Source organism: Hippocampus guttulatus, chromosome 22 (assembly GCF_054856545.1).
Source record: "Hippocampus guttulatus isolate MCC_2025c chromosome 22, RoL_Hgut_1.0, whole genome shotgun sequence".
Taxonomy (NCBI): Eukaryota; Metazoa; Chordata; class Actinopteri; order Syngnathiformes; family Syngnathidae; genus Hippocampus; species Hippocampus guttulatus.
Genome location: NC_141282.1, coordinates 859,497 through 880,397, shown reverse-complemented (window position 1 = coordinate 880,397; position 20,901 = coordinate 859,497). Strand labels below are relative to the sequence as shown.

At 45.7% G+C, this 20,901-nt stretch overlaps 1 protein-coding gene and 1 pseudogene across 1 annotated transcript; both read right to left on the bottom strand.

The window, feature by feature from the left end:
• Positions 1-4,488: 4,488 nt before the first annotated feature.
• Positions 4,489-5,823, bottom strand: LOC147185912 (uncharacterized; annotated as a pseudogene).
• Positions 5,824-7,556: 1,733 nt separating this feature from the next.
• On the bottom strand, positions 7,557-20,659 carry LOC147185911 (uncharacterized). The gene is made up of 5 exons (XM_086102963.1): positions 20,481-20,659; positions 20,229-20,298; positions 18,930-19,053; positions 7,962-8,101; positions 7,557-7,874 (listed from the first exon to the last, which is right to left on the bottom strand). The coding sequence occupies exons 1-5, from the start codon at positions 20,483-20,485 to the stop codon at positions 7,575-7,577; spliced, it is 639 nt and encodes a 212-aa protein (XP_085959089.1). The 5' UTR covers positions 20,486-20,659; the 3' UTR covers positions 7,557-7,574.
• Positions 20,660-20,901: the final 242 nt, after the last annotated feature.

Sequence of the window (20,901 nt, the reverse complement as noted above, 5' to 3'; positions counted from 1 at the left end):
GTACTAAGGACTGGTCCCTGTTCCACCATGTGCCTGGCGGAGCGCGTCTGCGGCCGACACCCCTTTGCCCTTTCAGGCAGCGCTGGGGATGCGGCTGTCCTGTTTTCGTCTCGTCAAGCCGCGTCTACGGTGGACCGAGCCCCGTCCGCGTCTACGTTGAGCCGAGGCTCGTCACGTGTCTGTTGGAGCCGAGTCGCATTCACGTCGACGACGAGCCGCGCCACGTCCACGCCCACGTCAGGCCGAGCCCCTGTTCACGTCCGGCTGTTCCATGTCCCCCGTTACGTCGAGCTCCGTCCACGTCAGGCCACGCCGAGCCAAAGGATTGCCGTCGCTTTTGTTCCTGTTCCCTGGCGAGGTGAAGGTCACAGTCGCTTATAGTTCCTGTATTTCGGCGAGGCGAAGGTCGCCGTCGCGTGTGTTCCTGTTTTGCGGCGAGGCAAGGATTGCCGTCGCTTTTAGTTCCTGTTCCCCGGCGAGGCAAGCTTTTGGACAACTTTGGGACGTCTGGGATCCGTCCCTTGAGGGAGGGGTACTGTCATGATTCGGTTTAGGGACCAACAGGTGGCACTGTAGGGCTCGCCCGGCAGCTGCACACCTGTTGGCCATTTGGTAATTAGTCGTATAAAAGGACTCCTGCCCGAACACTCGGTGTCGGGTCATTGTTGCTTTTTGCTACTGTCATGTTTGTTGCTGTTTGCTTCTGTTATGTTTAGTTCATTGTTATGTTTTAGCTTTAGTCATGGATTTTGTTTGATACTTTGGACTTTGTTTGGGATTTAGTTTTCTTTGTTTTAAATACAATTCTTCAAATACACCCTGCTCCTCCCTCCTGCCTGCTTTTTGGGGTCCACCACCACCTCGCAACGTGACAGCACACAGTGAGAGGCACAGATCAGGTGTGGGCAAACTCATTGCCCCCCGGCTCAGTGCCTATACATTGGGGTTCACACCAGTAGACGAGAGGGTTTCTTCCCTCCGGCTTTGGGTGGGAGGACGGGTCCTAACCATTGTTTGTGCAGATGCACCAAACAGCAGCTCAGCGTACCCACCCTTTGTGGAGTCCTTGGAGGGTGTGCTGGAGACTATTCCGGCGGGGGACTCCCTTGTTCTGCTGGGGGACTTCAATGCTCATGTGGGCAATGACAGTGAGACTTGGAACCCCCCCCCCCCTCCCCACCCCGGATTAGAACTCGAGTGGTGTTTTGTTATTGGACTTCTGTGCCCATCACAGATTGTCCAGAACGAACACCTTGTTCAAACGTAAGGGCGTCCATGTGTGAACTTGGCACCAGGACACCCTTGGCTGCAGTTCAATGATTGACTTTGTGGTTGTATCATCGGATTTGCGGCCGCATGTTTTGGACACTTGGGTGAAGAGAGGGTCAGAGCTGTCAACTGATTACCACCTGGTGGTGAGTAGGCTCCGATGGTGGGGGAAGATGCCGGTCCGACCTGGCAGACCCAAACGTATTGCGAGGGTTTGTTGGGAGCGTCTGGCGAATTCCCTGTCATAAGGAGTTTCAACTCCCGCCTCCGACAGAGCTTTTCCCATGTTCCGGGAGAGGAGGGGGGGGCATTGAGCCCGAGTGGACCATGTTCCGCGCCTCTCTTGTTGAGGCGGCCGATCTGAGTTGTGGCCGTAAGGTGGTTGGTGCTTGTCGTGGCAACCCTTGCTGTTTTTTTATTGTTTTGTTTTTTTGTGAAGAAGGTTTCACAGTCCAATTCGTATCCGTCCTCTCCTCAAGCAACTATTCGAGGTCCCATCTGGGGTGCCAGATTGTCTTGTTCAGAGAAGCTATGACAATGAAAGTATTTATCAATAAATTATGAGATTTAGTTGAGAAAGAAAAAAAAACATGGAGAAACATTGTTCACAGATCTGTCAAGGAAGCCCTCTTCCCCCGTCCCTTCATCTTATTTCCTTCTATTTGGTCAACACAATCAGCATTTTGAGCAGCTACACTGAATGCAGTCGAATGAATGAATGCATGAGCAGGCAACTTTGCTCATTTGCCAAGTAACTGGAAAGCATTCAATAGTACAAACAGTTTCTTCCATTTTGCACTATTGTATGTCAAATTACAAATACACTCACAAATATTGTGCCGGTGAGATTGAAAAAGACTGTGCTAATACAAGCTATTTTAACAGAGAGAATTTTATTGGCCAGCAAGCAACACAGTCTCAATCAACAATCCGACTCGCAACATCATACATTTCACAACAAAATGGAGAATGTCTATTTGCATGTTGACCTCACAGTGCAGAGGTACCGTGCTCAATTCCAGCTCTGGCCTCCCTGCGTAGAGTTTGCATGTTCTCCCCGGGCCTGCGTGGGCTTTCACCGGGTACTCCGGTTTCCCCCACATTCCAAAAACATGCATGGCGGGCTGATTGAATGCTCTAAATTGCCCCTAGCTGTGAGTGTGAGAGCGGATGGTTGGTCATGTGCCCTGCGATTGGCTGGCAACCGGGTCAGAGTGTCCCCCGCCGACTGCCCAAAGACAGCTGGGATAGGCTCCAGCACCCTCCCCCCATCCCAGCAACCCTTGTGAGGATAAAGAGGAACAGAAAATGGATGGATGGATGCATGCATTAAAAAAAAAAGATAAAATACATATCTCGAAACTAACTATCATGAAGAATCCAGAAGTATTATAACCCAGATGACAAGGCTCAATTTTCTCATTCATGACAAAAGAAAAAAATTAATGCAGTCAAGGAAGAGCACATAAAATATCATGCACCTTGGTGCATGAAGTGAAGAAGCCTGCTCAGATGAGAGGTGAAAACTTCGTTGTCAACTGTTCATCTCATCATCACACTTCTGCTTTTTAATGTGAAACATGCAGAGGATGTTTTTTTAAGACTCTTTTCCAAGAGAATCTTTGGCCACAAACTGATCAGGAAAAAGATTTCTCACCAGTATGGCTTCTTGGGTGCCTTGTTAATTTTCCCATCTCAGAGAATCTTTGGCCACAAACTGAACAGGAAATAGGTTTCTCACTCGTGTGGGTACTTGTGTGCCTTCTTAAGTCTTTTTTCAGAGAGAATCTTTTTTTCACAAAAGTGTGTATTTGTGTGTGTTTTTAAGCTTCCCTTCCAAGTGAATCCTCAGCCACAAAATGAGGAGGCAAAAGGTTTCTCTCCAGCATGTGTTCTGGTGTGTATTTTCAGATTCCCTTCCAAGAGAATCCTAGGCCACAAACTAAGCAGGCAAAAAGTTTCTCACCAGCGTGTGTTCTTATGTGTATTTTTATGCTTCTATTATGAGAGATTCTTTGGCCGCAGATTGAGCACGAAAAAGGTTTCTCACCAGTGTGTTCTTGTGTGAATTGTTAAGTTTCCCTTCCGAGAGAATCTTTGGCCACACACTGAGCATGAAAAATGTTTCTCACCAGTGTGTGTTCTTGTGTGGCTTTTTAGGCGTCCAGTGAAGGAGAATTGTTGGCCACATCTGGGCAGGCAAATGGTTTCTCACCAGTGTGACTTGTTGTGTGTCTTTTTAAGGCTGCCTTATCAGAGAATCTTCTGCCACAAGCTGAGCAGGAAAGAGGTTTTTCACCAGTGTGTCTTCTGATGTGTCTATTTAAGCATCCTTTCGCTGAGAAACTTTGGCCACAAACTGAGCAGGCAAAAGGTTTCTCACCAGTGTGCCTTTGAATGTGATTTTTTAAGTATCTCTTCTCTGAGAAACTTCGGCCACACACCGAGCAGGCAAAAGGTTTCTCACCAGTATGGGTTCTTGTGTGACATTTTAAGCTTTCCTTCCGGGAGAATCTTTGCTCACACACCAAGCAGGCAAAAGGTTTCTCACCAGTGTGTATTCTGATGTGTCTTTTTAAGCATCCCTTCGCTGAGAAACTTTGGCCGCAAACTGAGCAAGCAAAAGGTTTCTCACTACCGTGAGTTCTTGTGTGTATTTTTAAGCTTTCCTTCCGGGAGAATCTTTGCTCACACACCAAGCAGGCAAAATGTTTCTCACCACCATGTGTTCTTGTGTGTATTTTTAAGCTTTCCTTATGAGAGAATCTTTGGCCACAATATGAACAGGCAAAAGGTTTCTCACCAGTGTGAGCTCTTGTGTGTATTTTTAAGTATCTCTTCTCTGAGAAACTTCGGCCACACACCGAGCAGGCAAAAGGTTTCTCACCAGTATGGGTTCTTGCGTGACATTTTAAGCTTTCCTTATGAGAGAATCTTTGGCCACAATATGAACAGGCAAAAGGTTTCTCACCAGTGTGAGCTCTTGTGTGTATTTTTAAGTATCTCTTCTCTGAGAAACTTCGGCCACACACCGAGCAGGCAAAAGGTTTCTCACCAGTATGGGTTCTTGTGTGACATTTTAAGCTTTCCTTCCGGGAGAATCTTTGCTCACACACCAAGCAGGCAAAAGGTTTCTCACCAGTGTGTATTCTGATGTGTCTTTTTAAGCATCCCTTCGCTGAGAAACTTTGGCCGCAAACTGAGCAGGCAAAAGGTTTCTCACCACCGTGTGTTCTTGTGTGTATTTTTAAGCTTTCCTTCTGGGAGAATCTTTGCTCACACACCAAGCAGGCAAAATATTTCTCACGACCATGTGTTCTTGTGTGTATTTTTAAGCTTTCCTTATGAGAGAATCTTTGGCCACAATCTGAACAGGCAAAAGGTTTCTCACCAGTGTGAGCTCTTGTGTGTATTTTTAAGTATCTCTTCTCTGAGAAACTTCGGCCACACACCGAGCAGGCAAAAGGTTTCTCACCAGTATGGGTTCTTGTGTGACATTTTAAGCTTTCCTTCCGGGAGAATCTTTGCTCACACACCAAGCAGGCAAAAGGTTTCTCACCAGTGTGTATTCTGATGTGTCTTTTTAAGCATCCCTTCGCTGAGAAACTTTGGCCGCAAACTGAGCAGGCAAAAGGTTTCTCACCACCGTGTGTTCTTGTGTGTATTTTTAAGCTTTCCTTCCGGGAGAATCTTTGCTCACACACCAAGCAGGCAAAATGTTTCTCACCACCATGCGTTCTTGTGTGTATTTTTAAGCTTTCCTTATGAGAGAATCTTTGGCCACAATCTGAACAGGCAAAAGGTTTCTCACCAGTGTGAGCTCTTGTGTGTATTTTTAAGTTTCGCTTCTCAGAGAATATTTGGCCACACAGTGAGCACGAAAAAGGTTTCTCACCAGTGTGGGTTCTTGTGTGTATGTTTAAGATTTCCTTATGAGAGAATCTTTGGCCACAGATTGAGCAGGTATAAGGTTTCTCATCAGTGTGGCAAATCTTATGACTCTTCAAACTGCTCGCATAAGCATAAGTTTTCCCGCATTGAGGACATTTACAGCGTTTGCCAGTTTCACATGTCACATCAGGCCCAGATGATTTATCATCAGTCTTAGTAGAGTGTGCCGTTATGTCATCACCACCTGATGGTGGAGATTGGAGGCCGTCTGCTTGTGATCCTTTATCAACCTGTGATGTCACGTGTTGAAATGAGCTGCTGTCTGGAGGCCTCGCCCCTCTGCTCGTTTCACTTTGACCCTCATCTTCACTTTTTAAAGGTCCACCAGTCAATGGCAGCTTGTAGATATTTTGTTCCTCCTTCTCATTGGTGTGAAGGTTCTCTTCCTTCTCCTCTTTGATGTGAGGGTGCCCTTTGTCCTCCTTTTTAATGAGAGGGGGGTCTGGCTCCTCATTTCCTTGAATACAGGGGCGCACTTCATCCTCCACCTCCTCCTTAATGTGGGGGGGAGTCTGGCTCCTGCTGCCCAGGACCAACATCTTCACTGACGTCTTCAAGACACATGAGGATAAACACAAAAGGTTTGGTCATGTAAGTTCTCATGTTTAAACTTTGAATTTGCGCAATATAGTTTATATTCGTACCTATGGTTGATTGGTGTTTAAAGCTGTGACAATAAAAGGGTATAAAGGTGTTAAGGGTTTTTCCTGCCACCCCCAGCCAGGCCAATTGACAACACTCACACAGCATAGAGCACCAGCTGTGCTGGTTGAGCGATCGATGTCCCTCTGCGGCAACTCTGTATTTTAACGGCAGTTGCAGCACTGCACAACTATTGAGGCGCTACATCAACAGCAGTGCACAGAAAAAAACTGATCGAATCGTGTTCCCCGGATTATAGAGAGAACAAAATAAACCTGTGACAAAACGTGACAGGAGTGCAGCACAAAGACACTCACAACTCACAATGACCGAACAAAACTGACAGAATTCAGGGAGCTAAATACAAGCAAAGTGACGAGACAACGAGAAACACCTGAACAGCACCCATAGGGTTGAGGGAGCTGATGACGAGAACAGGTGGCGACAAAAAGGGCACATGAAGGAACAAAACGAAACGTAACCAAACAGAAACATAACAATTACTTTTTAAAATTCCTCTTACCATATGGTCTCAAAAACACACAAGCCAGTTGAAAACAAATAATAGGATCTGAAAAAGAAACCTAAAAAGGATAGGGGGCCAGTGCAGGGATGTCAGAGGAGGAATTGTGTGCTTCTGCTTCCGAGTACCTGCCAAGAGGGGAACAGCAGAATTCTGGACCAACCGGACACAATTAATGGAGGATTGGCTATCTCCAAAGTAAAGTCCATTATAGTCATCCAGGCGGGATGATGAAGGCATGAATTATTGTTTTAAAGTACTCATGAGAAAAGGAAATGTTTTATTTCAGCCAGCTGCCTAAGATGAAAGAAGATGGATTTCACAGTCTCAAACTTGGGTATTAAACTGGACAGTGATTTTAAACTCGACCGGCAAATTGGTGCCGTTGTTAAATCCAGCTTCTTTCATCTTAGACAGCTGGCCAAAGTAAAAATCTCCTTTCTCAGGATCACCTTGAGACAGTAATTCACGCCTTTGTCACATCCCGGCTCGATTACTGCAATGCCCTTTACTTCGGAGTCAGCCAATACTCCGTTAATCACCTCGAGCTGGTCCAGAATGCTGCTGCTCGCCTCTTGACTGGTACTCGTAAGAGGGAGCACATAACTCCTACTCTGGCACTTCTTCACTGGCTCCCCATTATTTTAAAGTTATTTTTAAGATCCTATTATTTGTTTTCAAATCTTTAAATGACCTTGCGCCACCTTACCTCTCTGAGCTCATCCATGCCTACACACCTGACCGGCGCCTCAGGTCTGTGGACCAGACATTAGAAGTACCAAGAACCAAACTGAGGCTCAGAGGGGATCGAGCCTTTTCCGTTGCGGGTCCCTCTCTCTGGGATGACCTCCCACTGAGCATTCGGCAAACCCACCTGTATTCTTTGGCATTTGACTCAGCAATGCTGACGATGATACCTCAAGGAGTGTATTGACACATTACACAAACTGTGTCGGCACTGTATTGGTACTGTGTTGGTCACCCAATAGTGACCCCTGCAGTAGCTATAACATAATTGCAGGCAAAGAAATTCCTTGTTTGTGTAAATGCTAAAGTGAGTTGGTATGTAAAATATAACAAATTTGAGCAACAATTCAGAATTACAATTATTAACTTATGTAGAAAATATTGTTCACCGTTAAATCATATGAAACAAAAGACAATCAAGTCATTTGTTTTTGAATTTTTATTAAGGAACAAAAGTTTTTGGAGTGTCTTTGCTCCAAGGCGATTTTTCCTCTGAGACACCAGCTCCCCAGCCTTCCAAAATACTCTTTCGCATGGTAGATGATGATGGTGAGCAGAGAGTTTTAAGTGCAAGTTGATGCAGACGTGGATATATTTTCTGGTTCCATTTCCAATATTGTAAAGGGTCTTGGTTTCTGGGTGTGTTTGCTTCTGCCAGGTTGCGTTGGACTTCAATTATGGAGTCAGCTGTTGCATTTGAATTTTCCTTCTCATATCTCTGGCTCACCAAGTCCTTGATGGTCTGAAAATAACCATACAAATACTGTTTCACCAATAAAATACACTTTTATAGTTAATACAAAAATATAATAACATTTCTTAAACATACCTTCCTGCTTGGTCGAGCATACGAGGACATAATAAGCTTCAGGAGCTCCCTGAATCCCTCATTCTCAACAATGCTGAGTGGTTGACAGTCTCTGATGATCATGTTGACCACTGCCTCATCCACTGCTTGCTTGTTAGGAACTGCAAGCCAAAAGGAAATATCTTGTTGATAGGTTGATTATTTTTAGTTATCATACATTCGCTTATCATTAATGTTATTATTGATATTGAGGTGATTGATTGGTTGATTATGCTCGCAATGAAGAACGCTTATGCCTGCAATGATAAATTGATTATGCTTGCGAAGAAGAACGCTTATGCTTTTAATAAAGATATATTGCTTCTTAATCATTATATACCGTATTTTCACGACCATTCGGCGCACTGTATTGTTGGGCGCAGTCTCATTAATGGGTGCTATTTCTGTATTTGACACATAGACAAAACACACTATATTATTCGGCGCAGTTTTACAGTGGTAAAACATACGCCAGCTTAAACATACGGCATGCATGCGCGCACACCAAAAACACGTTAGCTTGAAGCATACGGTAGCATGCCAAGACATACAGATACAAGCTAAAAACACGTTTTTAAAAAGGCAACTGTTGGATTGATTATTTTTAGTCATCATACATTCGCTTATGCCTGACATGATAAATTGATTATGCTTGCAAAGAAGAACGCTTCTGCTTTTAATAAAGATACATTCTTTATTATGTACTCACATTTTATCCATTATATACTCACTTTTATAATCAAGAATGCTTGGTGCACTGTGTGGAAGTTTAGGGACACAACCACCTTTCCGAGGACGTGGTTGGGAAGAGATAAGTGTTAAGACTAAACAGTGAGCAAGGGTGAACAGTGAATGGAGCCATCAACACCAGCTGCGGCGTGATGTTTTTGTGACAATTGCACACATGTACGTAATTTGCACTCACATACACACACATAGTCAAACAAGTTCAGTGTGTGTTCAACAGCCCCCACCCTTTAGGTTGGACACACCTATGTAGTAGATTTCCCAATAAATGAGGGGGTGAAGGAGGAGATCGTTAGGGGTGACGTGCCGAGAACTGAAACCGAACGCTTCACCACGTTCCCCCCTGGTACCAGAATTGAGTCTCCTGTCTCCTCCTTGTGTTTTATTCCTGAGTGTCAAATTGGATAAACCTGACATTTTGGGGGGCTCGTCCGGGATCGCAATATACCTGACGCCTCCAGACGCTGAGTCGACGGCCAGGAAGACCGTGGCCACGGCTAAATCACCCTTTCCGGGACTGGGTTTCGGCTCTTCGTCTGGGGGCTGAGGGCTGACGCGAATCCAGAGGAGAGAGGACTACTCTTGGTAAGTAGGGCGGCGGTGTCCTGTACGTATTTAAACTCCGCATTAACACTCTTTCAAGCGTTGGATGAGTGTTTGCGCGCCGGGTTTGTAAAGACGGAGGTCGGGGTGGTCTTTAAACCCGTTTTTAATTGGAACTCTCTCAGGACAGGTGTTGCAGATTTGTAACAACCGAATACCATGACTACACCTGGTTCGAGAACTTAATTTGAGCCTGAGAGGGATCTATTAAGAAGGGACTCTTTCAAAGCGTTGAATGAGTGTTTGCGCGCCGGCTAAAAAGACGTGGTCTCTAAAGCCGTTGAAAGCACTGAGCCATACTAGTCCCTATCAGGCATATAGATGTGCGGTGTCCTGCACGTGCTTAAACTCCGTGTGTAAATAGAGTGTGTATGGAGTACGTTCCCTAGGTTGAATGTCATCGAATAAAATGCGCTTAATGAGTGACTGTGTAAATGTGTGAGTGGAGGTTTGCTACCTCATTAGAACAGGACATTTGTTGTGGCAACTGTCTGAGGAAGCAGATGCAAGAATTTCCCGCCACTTTGGTATACCTTGGTACACTTTGGTGGGAGAAGGTTGGAAATTACCTCAGTCGGAGAAATTGTCACCCTGTTCAAGGGAAAAGTCAGCCTAGTTACCCTAGGTAAACCGCTGACTCTCAATTTGCAAAATGGGGATACTAAATAGTAAGACCACGGATAAAATGAATCCTAAAATGAAGTTAACATGTACGGACTGGAAATTCGTAGAGAGCCAATGTCCTTCAAAGATAAAACAACTAAATTTGTGGATAAAAAAATATAATTTCGCTGGCCGGCTGAACACAAACATTACTGCACCTGCAGCATAATATTAGAACTATGTACGAAAATGACAGAGAGAAAATGGATATGGATGGGTTCGAAAACATTGAGTTCTGGATGTTCTTGGCTGAAAAGAAGCAGAAAGTGAAGGAGGAAAAGGGAATAGAGAAAGTTGAAAGAAGGGAACGTGTCAGTGAGATGGAATTTAACCATGACAAGAGCGAAAGAAACGTTATGTTTCACAGGAGAGAGGATGATGAGTTGGGACCGGTAGGTTTACGGACAGGAGTAAAACAGAAAGTGGAGAGAGAAAATGAGCTTGAGATGACATCCACAAATCCTGTTACACCATCATTGTATTCATCCCTTCCAACTTCGACATCTCCTTTTCCACCATCCCCTTCACCCTCGTTTCGAGGGGGCCATCCAATGACCTCTAGGGGAAGGGGAGATTTGGGAGTGAAATTTACTCTCACATACACACGCACAGTCAACAATCCGCGCCGAAATAGGGGCAGAGGAATGCCAAGAAAGAGACGTGGGACTGATCCAGGGGAGATTGTTTGTTGGTGTTGTAGGGCAAAAGGCCACATTTCCCGTGACCGTCCCAAGGGTAAATTGATGCTGTATATCGATATTTGGATGTAGTGAAGTGTTCTAGCAGGTGACAAAAGTTTGTAGATGCTTGACCTGGTTGAGAGTGGTAGCAAAGTGAATATTTTGGTTTATCTGTAGAGTTGTGTCTGCGAATATGTGCTTAATTAGTCTTTGCATGTGTGTAGATAAGCGAGACTCTTGCCTCGTCTCGTGGAGTCTCGTTTGTTTTATTTTCTGGCTTTTGCAGTGTGGGAGGTTTGTACGGCATCTATTGTAATTACTTGTAATTGTCACTGTATTAATTGTGATTCCTAACGCCACTTAAGCTTCATTATTTCAACAAGCGCTACATGAAGTATGTGTAAATCAGATAAAGAAAGAAAATGGTTGAGTATGGGTGTGGAGACAGAGAGTTTTGGGTCCTTATAGTGGGTGAAAGGCAAGTGAAAATGTTGGTGGTGAGACGTAAGGTGATGATGGAAGTTGAGTATGTTGAGAATAAAAAAAGGAACAGGCAGGTGAAGTTGGACACAGTGATGTTATGAAAGAGGAGGTCATCATGTGTTTAGGTTGAATAGGGCCAAAAGGTGCTTAGAAAGTTGTTTGTTTGTTTGTAAGTCATACACACCATTTTTATTTGTGCTAAGTGGTCGTCAGTGGACGTACGTGGGACGTTGTTAAGCTTCTGGGAGGAGGTAGAATGTGTCAGTATACAGTGAAGGCCTTGATTTGGATGATTTGTAACTGTTATCTGTCTGTGGGTTTCAATTAACTTATAACTGCTTCTGTTATGCTGCTAATTGCCAGAATGTTCCGATTATATTACATTGTTTTATAGATTACGTTCATAAGATGCACATTTCTCTTGAAACATGAGAAGAGCCATCACGGCTCCTGATGTGGGAGAAATGATGGTCTTGTGTCATGAAATTATGTAAATTCAGTTACAACTTTGCTATCATTGGGTTGTGTTGTGCCTTCCCTCATTATGAAATTTAATGACGAGAGTTGAAGCTATAAACTGCCAATCATATCGTCTAACATACAAATTCATGTTGGTTTGAGTCATGAAAAAAAAAACTATACAAAAACGTAAGGTTTTAAGCCATGTCTCATTTGTGCATACACGGCTGGATTTCTAATTTCGTTCGTCACAAGAGCAACATCTTCCAGTTTTAATCATTGTTTATGTTTCAAGGTCGCGTGGGGAGTATTTGAAATTGGCTTCGTTAACTTCGAATGACTGCACGTTTTAAGGTCAGCAGTGGCATTTTTGAAAACCACACACACCCTAGGTGGTGTTTACCAAAGACAGTTGCGGCATAGATAAGCCACTTGGCAGCCTTGAGCAGTGTATGGTGCGATCTCTGCATGCTGGAAGTGCTAGGAAAAAAAAAAACAAATGCATGAGCTGCTGCACACTAAAAAAAAGTCTTTGTACTTTCTTTGTTAAGGTCGCGGTTGTTGTGAATGCGCCTTATGAATTAGGGTGTGTTGTATTGCACGTGAAGTATTGATAAATCAGTATGACGAATGCTGTTCGTTATTGTATCAAGTTGTGATATTTATGTGCGCGGCACACACGGCAGTGTTTTATTTTTTGAGAGGGGGGACTTGCTGACTATCAGCAACATGATAACGTTTTGGGTTAAGTTCACTTCTGTTTAAAATGCGGCAACATATTCCAATCGGTTAATGAAGAATGTGGCAAAAAACAGAACTATATTGCAAGATGGGGTTTATGTCAGCACTGGCATCCATCCATCCATCCATCTTCTACCGCTTATCCGGGGCCGGGTCGCGGGGGCAACAGCTTTAGCAGGGAAGCCCAGACTTCCCTCTCCCTAGCTACTTCTTCCAGCTCTCCCCGGGGGATCCCGAGACGTTCCCAGGCCAGCTGGGTGACATAGTCACTCCAGCGTGTCCTGGGTCTTCCTCGGGGTCTCCTCCCGGTGGGACATGCCCGGAACACCTCACCAGGGAGGCGTTCAGGAGGCATCCGAATCAGATGCCCAAGCCACCTCATCTGGCTCCTCTCGATGTGGAGGAGAAGCGGCTCGACTCTGAGCCCCTCCCGGATGACCGAGCTTCTCACCTTATCTCTAAGGGAGAGCCCGGACACCCTGCGGAGAAAACTCATTTCGGCCGCTTGTATCCGGGATCTCGTTCTTTCGGTCACGACCCATAGCTCGTGACCATAGATGAGGGTTGGAACGTAGATCGACCGGTAAATTGAGAGCTTCGCCCTTTGGCTCAGCTCCTTCTTCACCACGACAGACCGATACAACGTCCGCATCACAGCAGACGCTGCACCGATCCGCCTGTCGATCTCTCGCTCCCTCCTGCCCTCACTCGTGAACAAGACCCCAAGATACTTAAACTCCTCCACTTGGGGCAAGATCTCTCCCCCGACCCAGAGGGGGCACTCCACCCTTTTCCGACTGAGGACCATGGTTTCAGATTTGGAGGTGCTGATTTTCATCCCAACCACTTCACACTCGGCTGCGAAACGCTCCAGTGAGAGTTGGAGAGCCCCGTTTGAAGGAGCCAACAGCACCACATCATCTGCAAAAAGCAGGGATGCAATACTGAGGCCACCAAAACGGACGCCCTCAACGCTTCGGCTGCGCCTAGAAATTCTGTCCATAAAGATTATGAACAGAATCGGCGACAAAGGGCAGCCTTGGCGGAGTCCTACCCTCACTGGAAACGATTCCGACTTACTGCCGGCAATGCGAACCAAACTCTGACATCGGTGGTATAGTGACCGAATAGCCCGTATCAGGGGGTTCGGTACCCCATACCCACGAAGCACCCCCCAGAGAACTCCCCGAGGGACACGGTCAAACGCCTTCTCCAAGTCCAAAAAACACATGTAGACTGGTTGGGCGAATTCCCACATACCCTCGAGGACCCTGCTAAGGGTGTAGAGCTGGTCCACTGTTCCACGGCCGGGACGAAAACCACACTGCTCCTCCTCAATCTGAGGCTCGACTTCCTGACGGATCCTCCTCTCCAGCACCCCTGAATAGACCTTACCAGGGAGGCTGAGGAGTGTGATCCCTCTGTAGTTGGAACACACCCTCCGGTCCCCCTTTTTAAAAAGAGGGACTACCACCCCGGTCTGCCAATCCAGAGGCACTCTCCCCGTTGACCACGCGATGTTGCAGAGGCGTGTCAACCAGGACAGCCCCACAACATCCAGAGCCTTGAGGAACTCCGGGCGGATCTCATCCACCCCTGGGGCCCTGCCACCGAGGAGCTTTTTAACCACATCGGTGACTTCAACCACAGAGATAGGAGAGCCCACCTCAGGGTCCTCAGACTCTGCTTCCTCCAAGGAAGACGTGTTGGTGGAGTTGAGGAGGTCTTCGAAGTACTCTGCCCACCGGTTCACAACGTCCCGAGTCGAAGTCAGCAGTGCCCCATCCCCACTGTACACAGTGTTAGTGGTGCACTGCTTCCCCCTCCTGAGACGTCGGATGGTGGACCAGAATTTCCTCGAAGCCGTCCGGAAGTCGGCTTCCATGGCCTCACCGAACTCTTCCCACGCTCGGGTTTTTGCCTCGGCGACCACCGAAGCTGCGTTCCGCTTGGCCAGTCGATACCCGTCAGCTGCCTCTGGGGTCCCACAGGCCATAAAGGCTCGATAGGACTCCTTCTTCAGCTTGACGGCATCCCTTACTGCTGGTGTCCACCAGCGAGTACGAGGGTTGCCGCCACGACAGGCACCAACCACCTTACGGCCACAACTCAGATTGGCCGCCTCAACAATAGAGGCACGGAACATGGTCCACTCGGACTCAATGTCCCCCGTCTCCCCCGGAACATGGGAAAAGCTCTGTCGGAGGTGGGGGTTGAAACTCCTTCTGACAGGGGATTCCGCCAGACGCTCCCAACAAACCCTCAAAATACGTTTGGGTCTGCTAGGACGGACCGGCATCTTCCCCCACCATCGGAGCCTACTCACCACCAGGTGGTGATCAGTTGACAGCTCCGCCCCTCTCTTCACCCGAGTGTCCAAAACATGCGGCCGCAAATCCGATGATACAACCACAAGGTCGATCATCGAACTACGGCCCAGGGTGTCCTGGTGCCAAGTGCACATATGGACACCCTTATGTTTGAACAAGGTGTTCGTTACGGACAGTCCGTGACGAGCACAGAAGTCCAATAACAAAACACCACTCGAGTTCTGATCGGGGGGGCCGTTCCTCCCAATCACGCCCCTCCAGGTCTCACTGTCATTGCCCACGTGAGCATTGAAGTCCCCCAGCAGAACAAGGGAGTCCCCAGCAGGAGTACTCTCCAGCACACCCTCCAAGGACTCCAAAAAGGGTGGGTATGCTGAGCTGCCGTTTGGTGCATATGCACAAACAACAGTCAGGACCCGTCCCCCCACCCGAAGGCGGAGGGAAGCAACCCCCTCGTCTACCGGTGTGAACCCCAATGTACAGGCATGAGCCGGGGGGCAATGAGTATGCCCACACCTGCTCTGCGCCTCTCACCATGAGCAACTCCAGAGTGGAAGAGAGTCCAACCCCTCTCGAGAGAACTAGTACCAGAACCCAGGCTGTGTGTGGAGGCAAGTCCGACTATATCCAGTCGGAACTTCTCTACCTCACACACCAGCTCGGGCTCCTTCCCTGCCAGAGAGGTGACATTCCATGTCCCAAGAGCTAGCTTCTGCAGCCGAGGATCGGACCGCCAGGGTCCCCGCCTTTGGCTGCCGCCCAGCTCGCATTGCACCCAACCCCTTTGACCCCTCCCACGGGTGGTGAGACCATGAGAAGGGGGACCCACGTTGCCTCTTCGGACTGAGCCCGGCCGGGCCCCATGGGTGTAGGCCCGGCCACCAGGCGCTCGCCAACGAGCCCCACCTCCAGGCCTGGCTCCAGAGGGGGGCCCCGGTGACCCGCGTCCGGGCAAGGGAAACTGAGTGCCATCGATTTTATCTATCATAAGGGGCTTTGTGAGCCGTGCTTTGTCTGGTCCCTCACCTAGGACCTGTTTGCCATGGGTGACCCTGCCAGGGGCATAAAGCCCCAGACAACTTAGCTCCTAGGATCATTGGGACACACAAACCCCTCCGCCACGGTAAGGTGACGGCTCACGGAGAGGTCAGCACTGGCAGTGAACCCAAAATTATTTTTTGTGTCATGGATTATCTCACGCGTTGGCAGGGGGAATGGTGTATCTGGTTCGGAAACATTATACAACCTATGGGTTTAACTAATGTTTTAATACGCTACATTTCGAGCTACATTTCCATTTCAGATAGTGCACATGGGTTTCGTTTAATTAATGAGGGGATGACATATTGCCTGGGTTTGGTTGAGGCTTTTCCAAAACGGGTCAAAAATTTGCGGCAATAGAACACATTTTGTGAACAGGTTAATTGATAAAATACAATGCATGTTTCACATTTTATTTGAGACACTATTGCTCCTGCCGTCCACAATCTGCAGGATTGGTTGCAAGTAGCAAGTTTGGGAGACCATATAGATTATTGATATTTTCTTCACAATTGTGTACTTGTGTAAACGGATTCGGTTGACAATATGTGAGAAAGTTTAGAGAAAAAAAAAAAAGAAATGAATTGAGATTGTGCTTTTTCACAGCAGGACAAAATGGTGGTTCCAGCAGACCTGACTCTGATTCGAAACATGAAAAAGAAACATTGTACTTCTTTGAAGTGTTGCTGACCACACCGATTGACGGACATTGTAAAAAGGTCATCTCGATAGAAACATCCACTGAGGAAGGTGAGCGAAGTCCGGTGACGCGATGGGCACAGTATTTTAGTTACTGGGAACATCAAACGACCGGTGGAAGAAGTTTCAAGACACATTTGCACTCATTCAGGGTGTGTTTCTGTCGACATGCTAGAATATCAGTGGTGGCATGTCATTTCCTGTTATATGATCACACTAACATATGGACAACTGTTCTTCTTTTTTTTAAGGGTATTTGTGCTCTCCGTTAGCACATGTGAAAGGGGATGTATTTTTTAATAATAACCTACATTTTGCTAATAGATCTAGTCCAGGGGTGTCAAACTCATCTTTGTCACGACCCGCTTTGGGGTTACACCTACCCCGGTACGACGGTGAAATTTGATTAAATGGTTATATTTTATTAATTGTTCAACTCAACTCAACTGTTCATAGAGCAACTTAAATCAACCATCGCTGTATACAAAGTGATGTACATGGAGTGAATATCAGAAATACAATGATGAAATTATTTACTAACAACAACATATGAATGAATTGCCAATTCTGAAACCAGTCATATTTTGTTCAATTATTGTTTGAGTGTTAACAGGTAACAAAATTATCACGAAATCTCGACATTATTTATGTAGAATTTCGACGTTTCAGTACAAATTTTAGAGGGTTCATGGAAGTTGATGCGCGTAAATTGCTTTCACGCTTTCACATAAATTTATGCATACATTTATGTGGTGTTTCGACTTTGACACCTGTGATCTAGATGATCTTGGGAAAAGAAAAGAAGAAACACATTTCGACACAAATTGTTGTATACATTTTTGTTCTGGAGGCAAAAATATTTTATTTATAATCGATCTCGTCGATCTCATTAAGAAAAATAAATAAAAATTGAGAAGTGAACACACCAAGAGTGATAAAAAAAGAGCACGACTTGTTTTATTTGGGTTTGTTTTGGAGGTTGAAGTGATTTGTGTATTGTGCTCCTCTGTTGATGTTGCTGGGCTGCAATTGAATTTATTACTGTTTATTGATTTATTTCTTGAATGGTGCAATAATTTGGTCATACGGGTTCAGATACAGATTTTAAATACATTTCATAGGTAATTTTATGCGTTTAGGATGTTTTCTTTGATGGTAAAAAGAAAAAAGAAAACAACCCGACAGTAATATAGTTATTCTCTGCTGAAAGTTGAACTATTTCTTTCTTTTGTTATTTTATTTTTATTTTATGTTAATGTGGATACAATGTAATGCAGTAGTGTACTTCAACTGATTTTGAAGGCAAATGATGATTATCGCGGCCGAGAGTTTTTCTTTTTCTTTGCGAGAAATCATGAAAGAGCTCTGCTTTAAGGGTTGTCACTGGTGTTTGCGCATTGGTGTCACTGCTTTTACCAATGACTATGTTTCGTCCACAGGAGAGGATATTTGAGGTTCCACCTACGTTGGTGTAATTGGGGTTCCTCGTGGCGTACCAGATGAGTATAAATTGGTTAACCAAGTTGCTGCACGATGGGGGTCCATTTTTATAAACGTGCTGACGGGATCTGCTACCTCCACTACAGTGTCCAGAAGCTTGCAAATTATACTGTGGAAGCCTTTTTGGCGATTGGAAGTAAAACAATTGACAGTCACCTCTCTGATGGTGTTCCGGGACCGCATAGCGGTTTTACATTGTATTTTTTTATTGTCTGTACAGTGTCCTTGGGTGGCATGAAAGGCGCTTTTAAATAAAATGCATTATTATTAATGTGCTCTTGGCTGAGGCCAATCGAGCATGTGCGGTGTGTGGTGAGCGGTGCTGTTCAACCACGCCCTGAGGGCCCCACATACTGAACCGTATCGCTCCGGCGTGACCACGCCCTTGTCATCAGAGTTATGGAGTAAGACCTTTGTCACGTAAAATACTGGTGTGTTATGTCTTAATCTTTCAAATTCTTTTCTCTCAGCTATCTCGACATTGTGTGGATTTGCTGCGGTCCCTGTATCAAAAGCTCTGCTTATCCAATTTGTCACTACGGTTGTGGCACCCACGACGTCTAGATTGAATGGAATGTACCCTCTGCTGTTCCTTTTGGATGGCAGTGATTCTGGTGTGGAAAACAACTCGGGTTATGGTGACTTGTTTTCATTTAGATATCAGGATGTTGTGGTCGATGTTTACCATCTTTTCCTGGGTTCTTTTTCAGATTGATTTTTGATCTGGTGATAACCTCTTTCTTTTCAACCCCTGGGTCTACCTATGTTGCATATACATGACTCCAGTGAATAAAGTCTGTGGTCAAAAGCTCAGTAAAAGGACTGTGATTTCTGCAAGTACATAAAATACATATCAAGTAGACATCAGACGACACGGTGATAGGGTGGTTCGCACTGTCGCCTCACAGCAAGGGGACTGGAGGTTCAATACCAGGCCTGGGGTCTGTCTGTTTGCATGCATGTTTCAGTTTTAAGCACAATTATTTTAGAGAAGTTCAACATACCTGGGGTACTCTCACGAGTATCTGCCAATACTTCATTGCCATGCCGAGCTCTATTATGCCTCAACATTGAGGAAGTGCTCTGATTGAAGTAAGACAGCTCTGTGGAGCAGAGCCGACACTTCACCTACAATAACATAAAGAGTTAACAATTCAAACCTCTTACCGAAACAGAGCAAAAACTAAGGTGGAGCATTGCATTTAAAGACATTCTGGCGCACGCACGGCAGACAGCAGTGGACTATCGACTGCTGAGTCGCGCTTCACTCGAGTGGCGTCGCTACACATTCACTTGTTTAAAAAAATAGACAGTGCAGCCCCTATCTCATGATTTCGAGATCAATAGAGTATCTTGTAATTACAAAATAAAATGAAAAAAGCAACTGTTAGGTCATTCACTTGATAAACTGATAAAGTGAGTGCAATACGCCATCGTAAAAATATACTCTGCAACAGTAAACTAAACAATGCTCAAATGAGAAAAAAAGATTTACCTTGTTTGGCGTCACAAGAACGAAATTATTCCACACTGCGGAAAACTTCTTCGAACGATCCATAATCACACAAAACTCCATCCAACAAACCCACGACATGTTGATTTAAGGATGTTTGCTTCCTTATAAACATAATAAACACACTTTGGCGCGGCAAATCCGAACGATTCAGTTCCGGTATCGGTCACGTGATTCTTCCTTAAAGCAATACACACACCAAGACGGGGGGTTTCACTCTTGAGCTCTCGGCACCGTGCTGACGCACCGGTGTCGCTCGTCCCATCACGACTCAGCATGACCCAAATTATGATCTTAATTATACTGTTTGGTGCTCTATGTTAGATGCTCCATGTACAGCACTTTGTGTGCAGCGACAGCTGTTTGAAAGTGCTCTATAAATATAGTTGAGGTGAGAAAATATCATCAGATGCATCACAAAATGAGCTCTGTGATGCATTACAAAGTAATCCTGCAAAGTAACACAAAGTAATCCTGCAAAACGTTGTTCTATTTTCTCGTTTAGTTCAACAAATCCACAAGGAGCTTGAATGATAAATTATTTTCATGATATTTGTCGGATTGTAAGAACGAGCAGCACAGTGTCGAACAAGCAGCCATCTTGGTCACATTTTAGGTATGAAGAGACATCATGAAAACATTCTGAAAACGTAATCTGCGCAAATGTGTTATTTCATAATTGTGTATAAAAGTGCTAGCCCATCGCAGCGACCAAGAAGTAGCTCTCACTTTCAAAAAAAAAAGGTTGGTGACCCCTGCAATCGAGCGAAAGAACAAAAAATGACCCAACCTGCTCTGGTCGAGCACTCTCGTTGTCCTCATTTGCTCCGAAGAAATCATTCTCGTAATCTGCTATCCTCCTGCACACATTTTACACGATTCATTACAACACTGGACACTCTCACCGTTTACCTCTGCTGTTTGAAGAAACGCGTCTCTTTGTTTAGCCTTAGCGGATGCCAAGCTAGGCTAAGTACGCTAAACTAGGCCAAGAACCTTGAGTGAATTATGTTGCAGTCCAAAAAAGAAATGGTGGACGTACTGCATCGAGGCTTCAGTGCTATCAGTCGTAAGAGGGGATACCAAGTGCGTAAAGGTAGATTTGTCTGTGGCTCTACAGTCCGCAGCACCGATATACGACTGCGGCCAAGGCAGCCTCCACTCGCAAAAAAGTCAAGTGAGCCGCCACTAGTGATGTGTCGTTCGCGAACGAGCCGGCTCTTAGAGCCGGCTCTTTGAAGTGAACGATGGGAGCCGGTCCGAATAGGAGCCGACTTTTTTTTTCTCCTGTTTTTTTCCCCCCTTCGGTTAAAACCGCACGTGATTGGTCAAGATCCGTGGTAGAAGAGGAAGGGGAGGGTTTTACACACACACACACACACACACACACACACACACACACACACGCACACGCTGCAGTTTAGAGAAGGGGGAGGGGTTAGAGAAGAGACAGCAGCACACGG

What these genes read in the sequence shown, in the direction of transcription:
- LOC147185911 (XM_086102963.1), bottom strand. An exon ending in AGAGTGCTCGACCAGAGCAG is followed by an intron (nt 19,054 to 20,228) that starts GTTGGGTCATTT and finishes ATGTTATTGTAG; the next exon opens with GTGAAGTGTCGGCTCTGCTC. An exon ending in TACTCGTGAGAGTACCCCAG is followed by an intron (nt 8,102 to 18,929) that starts GTATGTTGAACT and finishes TTTGGCTTGCAG; the next exon opens with TTCCTAACAAGCAAGCAGTG.